This window comes from Rhincodon typus, chromosome 38 (genome assembly GCF_021869965.1).
Source record: "Rhincodon typus isolate 14 chromosome 38, sRhiTyp1.1, whole genome shotgun sequence".
In the NCBI taxonomy this organism is placed as follows: domain Eukaryota; kingdom Metazoa; phylum Chordata; class Chondrichthyes; order Orectolobiformes; family Rhincodontidae; genus Rhincodon; species Rhincodon typus.
The window spans coordinates 5,581,731-5,592,761 of NC_063369.1; the positions used below are offsets into that span (position 1 = coordinate 5,581,731).

Below are 11,031 nucleotides of genomic sequence, written 5' to 3' on the forward strand. Positions count from 1 at the left end.
TGTGTTCATCCAGCTCTACACCTTGTTATCTCAGATTCTCCAGCATCGGCAGTTCCTACTATCTCTCATTTCAAATAAACCTGTTGGCCTGTAATCTGGTGTGCTGTGACTTCTGACTTCCTCTAATGTTGGGTCCCAAGGGCAAATACCTGCCTTCCATGTTGCAACTGATGAATGAACTTTCTGGAAAGGCAAGGCTGACTTTTGTCACAATTCCAGGCATCTTGCTGTTTGGGTTAAATCCAACGCTACACTTGGCAAGTTCTTATACCAGTAGGCAAATCAGTCAAAATGAAAGGCATTGATTAAACTGTTCTTTCTGCATGGACTCACCCCACTGAGCAGAGAATGGCATTCGGCCTCAAGGGCCTGAATTTGACTGTTTAATTCCTTAATCTCGAGTTTTGAGGTTTTCACTGCTTCATTGACCTGAACAGTCTGCTCCGTCTGTGTTTCAACCTTGAAATCGAGAAGAAAACTGCAGTCAAATAGAGGCACAACACATCCTCACTTTGGTAGAAGCGAAATGAGTCCTGAGGTACAAACACCTCACCCCCTGGGATTACATACAGCCCCAGGTTGCTGAAACATCTACGGTCTATTGACCATGACAAGCCTGCATGACTTTTGGCTGTACTCTTTCAAGATCTAATGGAGACAGGCCATTAGCACAAAATAGCTGCTAAACCAGACAATGCAGGTCTCACTACAGGGATTGCATGCAACTTTAGATATGGTAAAACAGCAATAGAACATAGAACATAGAACATTACAGCGCAGTACAGGCCCTTCGGCCCTCGATGTTGCGCCGACCTGTGAAACCAATCTGAAGCCCATCTAACCTAAACTATTCCATTATCATCCATATGTTTATCCAATGACCATTTAAATGCCCTTAAAGTTGGCGAGTCTATTACTTTTGCAGGCAGGGCATTCCACGCCCTTATTACTCGTCGGAGGTAAGTTCTTTACTCAGAATCTGTCCTATATCTATCATCCCTCAATTTAAAGCTATGTCCCCTCGTGCTAGCCATCACCATCCGAGGAAAAAGGCTCTCACTGTCCACTCTATCTAATCCTCTGATCATCTTGTATGTCTCTATTAAGTCACCTCTTAACCTTCTTCTCTCTAACGAAAACAGCCTTTCCTCATAAGACCTTCCCTCCATACCAGGCAACATCCTGGTAAATCTCCTCTGCACCCTTTCCAATGCTTCCACATCCTTCCTATTATGCAGTGACCAGAACTGTACGCAATACTCCAAGTGCGGCCGCACCAGAGTCTTGTACAGCTGCAACATGACCTCATGGCTCTGAAACTCAATCCCTCTACCAATAAAACCTAACACACCGTACGCCCTGTTAACAACCCTATTAACCTGGGTGGCAACTTTCAGTGATCTATGCACGTGGACACCGAGATCTCTCTGCTCATCCACACTACCAAGAATCTTAGCATTAGCCCAGTACTCTGTATTCCTGCTACTCCTTCCAAAGTGAATCACCTCACACTTTTCCGCATTAAACTCCATTTGCCACCTCTCAGCCCAGCTCTGCAGCTTATCTATGTCCCTCTGTAACCTGCAACATCCTTCCGCACTATCCACAACTCCACCGACTTTAGTGTCATCCGCAAATTTACTAACCCATCCTTCTACGCCCTCATCCAGGTCATTTATAAAAATGACAAACAGCAGTGGCCCCAAAACAGATCCTTGAGGTACACCACTAGTAACTGAACTCCAGGATGAACATTTCCCATCAACCACCACCCTCTGTCTTCTTACAGCTAGCCAATTTCTGATCCAAACCGCTAAATCACCCTCAATCCCATGCCTCCGTATTTTCTGCAATAGCCTACCATGGGGAACCTTATCAAACGCTTTACTGAAATCCATATACACCACATCAACCGCTTTACCCTCATCCACCTGTTTGGTCACCTTCTCAAAGAACTCAATAAGGTTTGTGAGGCACGACCTACCCTTCACAAAACCGTGTTGACTATCCCTAATCAAATTATTCCTTTCTAGATGATTATAAATCCTATCTCTTATAATCCTTTCCAACACTTTACCCACAACCGAAGTAAGGCTCACTGGTCTATAATTACCAGGGTTGTCTCTACTCCCCTTCTTGAACAAGGGGACAACATTTGCTAGTCTCCAGTCTTCTGGCACTATTCCTGAAGACAATGACGACATAAAATAGTTGGTTTTGGGAGGGAGGCCTAAAGTTTTCCAGGCACTATGGATTTTCCCAAAGGCAGGACAACAGTGACTGACCTGATGTGGAGTGTAAACGTTAAGAAGGGGTAAAGTCACCAGGGTCGTGCTCTGTCATTAAAGAGAGACAACTGGAGATGGTTTAACCTGAGGATCACCGTGCCTCAGCCAGGGGAGAGGTTGAGAAGGAGAGTCCTTCATGGTAACATCAGCGAGTGTGGGGATTGAACCCACTCTGTTAGCATCACTCTGTGCCACAACTGAGCTAAATTAATGTTGCACACCTTACGTCAGTGGAAAGGTGCATTTGTTGACTCAGTGGCAAAGTACTTATGGGCCAGAGTCATAGAGTCACACTGTTGGTCATGGCCAAACAAGGGACACAAAGCCACATGGCGGACAGCAAAGAGCTCTGCAGCCTTGGCAATGACGATGGTGGGGGGTTGACCACTGCCGAGACTGCTGGGAGAAGGGACACCTCCATGTTGACTCTCGCTCTGAAGGTTGCTAAGAGTTATCTATGCACGTTCCAGGGTGAGTCAAGCAGGTGCGTGTGCATGTGTGAGAGACCCTTTCGTAGGTATCTGAGGCTGGAGAGGGGACATAACCACTGTGTGGGCCCCTCTGAGGTTGATAGACTCACCATGGACCATTCTGATGCTCAAATTCCAGCAAAAGGGAGCTCAGTAGGCAGATTAAATGGATTTGTTCACATCGTGTCTCTGGTTAGTAACTGCAAATCCACAGTGGCTGGAAATCCCTCCCAAAACCTATTATCACACTTTATGACAATTCTGACCTCCGAAGGCCTGGTAAGATTCCCACCTTGAACTAATTGTGGCATTCTCTATCAAAATAAGAGTTCCAAAACCTTAGACATTACGTTAACCTAACTATCTCCTCCCTCAGAGTTCAGATTCAAAGTGGAATTTGTCCCATTCTGGATTCACAGGCTTACACTTGTAAGAGGATACCCACCTGTGATTTGTACCAAATGTCAAGCTCATTTTCATTCTTCTTGCAAAGGGCTTCATAGTTGTCCCTCATTTCGTTGAGTTGCTTTAAAAGATCAGTGCTGGTTTCAGCGGAAACATCCACGCTAACTGTACCAGTCACTTGCTCTTTCAGTTCAGCCAGTTCCTAAAACCAAAACACACACCTATCAGGTACTTCTTCTCTTCTTAATATTTACAATGTTGTAATGCATTGAAATTTTTCACAAGTACATTAAATTTCAGTGAGGACAGAGCTTGTAGCACCTTCCAACAAGGAGCCATTATCCTCCATCTCAAACAGTCTCCAATTTCATGGTTGGTCAATGATGGACCTTAGTTCAGCTTCAACCCTGTGACCCTTGGATATTGATCATTGGGAACAGACCCCTAAAGGAGTGAAGGGTTTGAGACAAGAGATGATGCCAAGCTTACCTCTTCATGGTTCTTCTTCAGACTTGCAAGGTCTTCATTTGCTGCCGCTATATCACCTTCCAAATTGCTGTAATTCAATATATATTCATCTTTCAGCGCCTTCAGGTCTGCAATATCACATTCCACAGACTGTTTGATGCACAGCTCATTCTCATATCTAGTTGGAAGATTCAGAAAAAAAATACTTGTTCAACTCGAACAACGACTGAATGTGGTGGCATGGACTTAATGGGCCAAAGGGCCTCTTCTGTACTGTACGGTTCAATGACGGATCCCAGAAATGGCTGATCAGGTCCATACGTGAGGTACCAAAACTGTACACTCATAGAAGCAGTACTCAAAACCCTGAGGTGCTCAACCATGTTCAGAAAGAAACAGTCACCAAAGTCTCCATTTTTGAGAAGGAAATGGTTGTTGATAATTCTACTGGACCCCCCCCCCCCCTCTCTCTCACCACCCCACCTCCCCTACACCAGCACCCTGTAGTTTGTTACATTTTTCCCCATTGAGATTGTCATCAATGCTGGGGAACAGCCTTGGAGAAATCTTCCGTCACTTGCACTGTAAAGTGATACACAGAGAGCGTGCGCAGCTTCAGCGATTACTTTTTTTTGTACATTTCCAATTTAGCACAAAAACCGCTGAGTCAAAACCCTGGGATGGCCTTGCTCAGCAGCAGTATGGTGCAGAAGGCTCAAGACAAACTTCTCAGAAGGCAATGAAGGATGAACCAGAAATGCTGGCCTTGCCTGCAAAGCCAAGATTTATCTCATACCTGGGTACAACGTTGTTGGATAAGTGAAGAACAAATGCACATACTTGTTTGTGAAGTCCTTAGCAGCCAGAGTTGCATTGTCAAGGTCGAGAGCCAGGCGTGCATTTCCAAGATGAAGTGCCAGTATCTAAAGTGAAGACCATACAGGGTAAACCATGAAGGTACAGGCATTAATCCAGGTACAGTGAGATTGAGAAGTGAATTAGATGCTGCTTTGATGGGTGTTGGGGGAGCAATGGTGAGGCAATAAGGGGCTAAGTTGGACAGCTGCGTATATTTTCACAAGGTAGCTGTAACACAGGTTTTAGATTCTGTATTCCATGCCCATTCTCAATATACAGCCATCACTGAATAACACTGTAGACTGTGCTAACCATGTGTCCATTACCCACTCAGGGCAACAAGGGGAGGAAAAGGGATCAGGCCAGGTCTTCACCAGGGAAGATATTGAGAGAAGCCTGTCACTGACCCCACTGAGTTATAATAGCGTCAGTATTCCTGCGCTGTATTACTGATGGTGGTGGAATGTTGCAACTCTCTCCAACTCTGCTCTGCATCCTCTCTAGCTCAGAGCCAGGGACAGGAAGCTCCTGGTCCATGAAGACAATCTTTCTTCACTTCCCCAACATCCCTATCCCCCTCATCTTCTTCTGTAAGCCAGAAATGATGGGCTGGACTCACACAGGAATGAATCCAAAATATGAACATCAATCACATTCACAGAACTGCAGAGGCAATGAGTTAAGGTGAGACAAGAACAAATGAGGAACATGAAATTGATCTAAAATAGGTCTTGCAGTAAACTCACTCCAATTCTCCACTTACTTCAGTTGAGCTGGATTGAGTCAAGTTTAGTTTGGAAATAGACAACAATTGAGAGTTGGATAAATCTTTTGCAATCATTCATCATTACACAGGATTAGGCTGGAGTGAATCAGCTGGGGAGTTTATTTGTTTCCACCCATTTCATCCTCCTACAATGCCTCCTTTATAAGCTCTTCCAAAAACATAAGCAAGCAACCACATTGTCCAGTAGGGGATGGACAGGTGAGGTTCTTGGGTCTGACCCTTTGTCTGTGGTTGCACTAAGGGCTTTAGGGTGACACAATGTCTATCTTCAAATGCCTGCAAGTTGGAAGGGGGTGGGGCTGTCAAAGCAGCCAATTTTCAGTGTTCCAACGTGGAACATAAATTATGGGACGGCCCATCCCCGGTATCTCTGAGCAGACAATTGGTGATTGGTTAGCTCAGTTGGCTGGAAGGTTGGTTCACAATGCAGGGCAACACCAATTATCTGGGGTTCAATGCCCACACCAGCTGAGGTTACCATGAAGGACTATCCTTCTCAATGTCTCCCCATACCCAAGGTGTGGTAACCCTGAGGTTAAACATGCCACCAAACATTTCTCCCAAATGGGAGTGTGGGACTGTAGCAACTTTAACTCATTGCTGAGCGAGTAAATGAATTAAACAACGTCAGGGGGTCTTGTCCATTGCCAACATCTTTCAAATGCTGTGGCAATATCAGTTTGAACTCTCAAATAGACAATAGCTTGGAGTTTTGGCTTTAATTTTAAAAAATGAATTGATAACATTATGACAGGCACTCATAATGATTAGCAAAACAGCTTACAAATCAGAACCAAAAGAACTGCGGATGCTGTAAATCAGGAACAAAAACAAAGTTGCTGGAAAAGCTCAGCAGGTCTGGCAGCATCTGTGAAGGAGAAAACAGAGTTAACGTTTCGGGTCCGGTGACCCTTCCTCAGAACTGATGGTGGCTGGGAAAACGTCAGTTTATATGCAGAAAATAGGGAGGCGGGTGGGGTAGGGAGTAAACGATGGGATAGAGCCCAAAGAGAGAGAAAGACAGTTGGACAGACAAAGGAGTTGCTAACGATCAGGCTGGGAGGGTGAGTAGTTGTTAATGGAGACTGTTAGTGACTAACAACAGGGGGTGTGTAGTGGCAGGCTATGTGGTAACAAGGCCTGGTGTGTGGGGTGGGGGGCTGGGACATGGGAGAGTTTAGGTCCTAAAATTATTGAACTCAATATTGACTCCAGAGGGCTGTAGGGTCCCCAAGCGGAAAATGAGGTGTTGTTCCTCCAGCTTGCATTGGGCTTCACTGGAACACTGTAGCAAGCCAGAGACAGAGATGTTGGCCAGGGAACAGGGTGGTGCATCGAAGTGGTAGGCAACGGGTAGTTCAGGGTCTTTTTTGCGAGCAGAACGTAGATGTTCTGCAAAGCGGTCGCCAAGTCTACGCTTCGTTTCCCCAGTGTAGAGGAGACCACATTGTGAGCAGCGAATGCAGTAGAATGCTAGCTTAAAATCAGGATCTTTATAAGACACAGCAATACCATACACCTTGACTCTCCTGTCAATCAGATTTCAACGGGAACCTCAACTGGACAGTATTCATGAATTAAGAAATAGTAGGAACTGCAGATGCTGGAGAATCTGAGATAACAAGGTGTAGAGCTGGATGAACACAGCAGGCCCAGCAGCATCAGAGGAGCAGGAAAGCTGACGTTTCGGGTCTAGACCTTTCATCTTCATCATGAATTAATATTTTTTTAACTGAGACCCTTATGCTGGCTAACTGGAGCCCAGCCAAGGGGGAAATGGTTAAAAAAAAACAGGGTTCCAGTTCTGACCAAAAGGTCATCAAACTCAGAACAGTAACTCTGTTCTTCTCTCTGCACAGACGCCGTCAGACCCAAGAACAGAAGTTGCTGGAAAAGCTCAGCAGATCTGGCAGCAACTGTGAAGATTAAAAAAAAAACAGAATTAAGGTTTCGGGTCCGGTGACCCTTCCTCAGAACCCCGCTGAGTTTCTCCAGCGATTTGTGATTTCGCTTAAAAGCGGGGCCAGATCCTTTCCAAAAGGGGTTTGCCTGAGTAACGAGGCTCTAAGTCACTGCAGACTCACGTACATTTCCATCGCTGGTGGTGCCGGTACAAAGACGGGACGCGATCCGCACGGAGAAACCGACGCTGCTTTTCAAGCTCCCTCTTAGTTTTTAACTCTCCCCGCAAACGGGATTGGGCGAATAATAAAAAAAAACCCGGGGCCCAGCCAAAACTGCTGGCTTCTCAACGGGGGGCGTCCCCCCCCCCCCCCCCCCCCACAATCTTGCGAGAGGGCGTCCTTAAAGCCTGTCACGTTAGCATCACTGAGTGAAAGCAGAGAGCTCCGCATTTAAAGTGCACAGGGAAAGCAGAGAGAGTCATACAGCCTGGAAACAGACCCTTCGGTCCAACTCGTCCGTGCCGACCAAGTTTCCCAAACTAAACTAATCCCGCTTGCCTGTGTTCGGCCCGTATGTCTCTAAACCTTTCCTGTTCATATATCTGTCCAAATATCTTTTAAATGTTGTCACTATATACCCGTATCCACCACTTCCTCCGGCAGTCCATTCCACGTATGAACCACCCTCTGTGCGAAAAAATTGCCCCTCCTTTTTAAATATTTCTCCTCTCACCTTAAAAATATGCCCCCTAGTTTTGAACTCCCCTACCCTAAGGAAAAGACCCCTTTGCTATTTACCTTATCTATGCCCCTTGCAATTTCATAAACCTCACCCCTCAACCTCCTACGTCTATAGTCTTCCACAATCAATGATTTGCATCCATAAAACCACAAACACCTCGACTCTTAAATTTGCTTTAGAATATCATTCTTGATATTATGTTGCCTCAGTCTTCCTAACAAAATGAAACATTTCATACTTGACATTTCTCTGAAAAACATTTTGTCTGCCATGTCTGCTTTTCCACCTGCCTATCCATATTCTCCTGAAATCTATCACTACCCTCACAACGCACAACATTCTCAAGATTTTGTCATCTGCAAATTCAGAAATTATTCCCTGCCCTCAAGTCTAGTCCATTAATATAGATCAGGAAAAGCCATGGTCTGAATAACAACGCTTAGAGAACTTTATACATATTCTTCCAGCCTGAAAATAACAAATTAACCACAACTCTGTTTCCTGTCACTCAGTGAACTTGGTTTCCATGTCACTCCTGTCCCTTTTATTCTCCTGAGTATTAAGAAAAACAAAGTTGCTGGAAAAGCTCAGCAGGTCTGGCAGCATCTGTGGAGGAGAAAACAGAGTTAACGTTTCGGGTCCGGTGACCCTACCTCACAACTGATGGTGGTGCACAGAGGGATACCGTTATCTCCCTCCACCAGCCCACAGCCCCTCCCGCATTCAGGAAATAATGCAATTTAAAACGTGCAGCCTGGAAGGCTCTCTCACCTGCTCCCTCAGTGGTTTGATCACTGCATCGTAAGCAGCATAGTCAATGCCAGTTATGGCCTTCCCAACTTGGAATTCTTTCAGCTGCATTTCCAGCTTGTTATTCGCCTCCTCCATATCCTTCACCTTCTGCAGGTAGGCAGAAAGCCGGAGGTTTAAGCTCGCCATCGTCTCCTTCTCGTTGGCAACGAGAGCGCCGGATGACATCCCGGACAGAGACATTGAGGCCGAACCTCTGGCTGACCCACTGAAGGAACTCAACCCCAGGCCTCCTCCTCCTCCTCCTCCAAACTGTTGGCTTGAGCCAGAGAAACTGGACCTGGAGATGATCTGCCCCCCAGCCAGACTCCTCCCGCCACCTAACCCCCCACCCAGTGAAGCCGTTGTTGAGCTGATCATGCTGCGTCTCATGGTGCTACCTTTAACTAGGGTCTTGCTTAAACAGGGAAAATAAAACAGTTATTTTCAACAGTCTCCCCTTTTAATTGGCACACTAGGCTACAACTTCACAAAAGTGACTATGAAACTGACTGTAGCTCTGAACACCCCCCACGAGCATCCCATTCTCCTGTCTGTTGCTGCTGTATTTATATAGAAACTGACCCACCCACCTGAGCCTAGTGTTGCATTTCACTCATCTCCGCCTGTCAGGTGATTGACACCAAAACATTCAAACCTTCCCTTTCTGTTTTCACCCAACAACTGCTGGCAGAGATACATTCTTCCATAGCAACAATTATTTTGAAATGTGTATAAGTTGCTGGAAGGAGGTTCGGGGAAGCGATCTCATCTTGTTTAGAAACATAAACCAGGGAGACGACAGTAACATCTGATCTAGGGGTGTCAGATGGAGGGCCATGGATATGTTTTTGAAGTGCAACTAAATGGCGGGTTCATTTCTAATTGTAACCTCAGCATAATGAGCCCCCATAGGAAGCGGCGACCGCACTAGACATTCACCAGGATTTTCTGAAGGAGGGTCCAGACCCGAAACGTCAGCTTTCCTGCTCCTCTGATGCTGCTTGGCCTGCTGTGTTCATCCAGCTCCACACCTTGTTATCTCAGATTCTCCATCATCTGCAGTTCCTACTACCTCTCCCCCCATTCACCAGGATGTTGCCTGGCCTGGAGCAATTCAGCTATGGAGAGAGACTGGATAGATTGGCATTATTGTCCGCAGAGCAGAGAAAGCTGGGGTTTGGGGAAGAAGCTGATTGGGATACACAAACTTCTCAGGGACATGGATAGGCTAGGTAGGCAGAAACGCTTCCCCTTGATGGAGGGGTCAAAAACCAGGGGGTGCGGTTTTCAGGGAAATGTCTGGAGGCTGACAGGGGATTTGAGGTCCTATGATGCTGCTTGGCCTGCTGTGTTCATCCAGCTCTGCACCTTATTGTCAGGGGATTTGAGGATTTTGATTTCACTCAGAGGGTTATGGCTATCTGTAACTCTCTGACTGAAAGGGTGGTACAGGTGGGGACTCTCAAGACATTTAGGGTGGCACGGTGGCTCAGTGGTTAGCATTGCTACCTCACAACGCCAGTGGGTTCGATCCCACTCTCGGGCAACTGTGTGGAGTTTGTACATTCTCCCCGTGGAGTTTCCTCTGGTTTCCTCCCACAGTCTAAAGATGTGCAGGTTAGGTGATTTGGCAGTGGGAAATTGCTTATAGTATCCTGGGATGTGTGGGTTAGCCAGGGTGAATGTTAGGATAGGATGCTGGGTCTGGGTGGGCTGCTCTTCAGAGGGCTGGTGTGAACTTGATGGGCCTAATGGGATGCTGTTGGGATTCTAAGTATTTAGAAAAGGACTTGAAACATTGTTGCAGGCAAGGCTACAGGCCAAGTGCTGGGAAATACGTTTAGAATAAATCGATGCTTGATGACTAGCACAGACACAATGGGCTGAAGGGCCTTTTCTCCATGTTGTAAAAACTCTGTGACTCTTATGAACCAATTGCCCAATGGCACATCTTCCTGTTATCATTTGGACACTTTACTCAGGTCTAATGCTCAAACTCAGGCTGAGGATCACTAAAAGATAACAGGCTCAACTTCAACTGAGCAGGACTCACAAGCAATTGGTAACAGACCCACTATAACTGCCCCCCTCCCCGACACATCACAGCTAAGCTCACCCCTCACCAAATGCCCCTCCCCTCCTCTGATCTCTAGCAAACCTCAGTAACTTACATGAACTCCCTTTCCTTAAAAGTTAACCTACACTGGAGTTTGCAGACTCCAGTTTGCTGTTCAAACTCAACCCCACTTTTCTGCACCCTTCTCCCCCTGCCCCCAACTTAGAGCAGGCTCAACCTATGGTGTGACCAAAAGCAGCA

The 11,031-nt window shown here is 46.2% G+C and overlaps 1 protein-coding gene across 1 annotated transcript in view; it reads right to left on the reverse strand.

Moving 5' to 3' along the window:
- Window positions 1-9,243, reverse strand: part of LOC109920010 (keratin, type I cytoskeletal 13-like) — a 16,434-nt gene extending 7,191 nt beyond the window's left edge. The window contains exons 1-5 of the mRNA XM_048618049.1: window positions 8,694-9,243; window positions 4,472-4,554; window positions 3,653-3,809; window positions 3,204-3,365; window positions 334-459 (exon numbers count right to left, since the gene is read on the reverse strand). Of these exons, the coding sequence (XP_048474006.1) occupies window positions 334-459; window positions 3,204-3,365; window positions 3,653-3,809; window positions 4,472-4,554; window positions 8,694-9,104 (939 nt within the window). The 5' untranslated portion in view covers window positions 9,105-9,243. The remainder of the gene's footprint in view (window positions 1-333; window positions 460-3,203; window positions 3,366-3,652; window positions 3,810-4,471; window positions 4,555-8,693) is intronic.
- Between the last annotated feature and the right edge of the window lie 1,788 nt (window positions 9,244-11,031).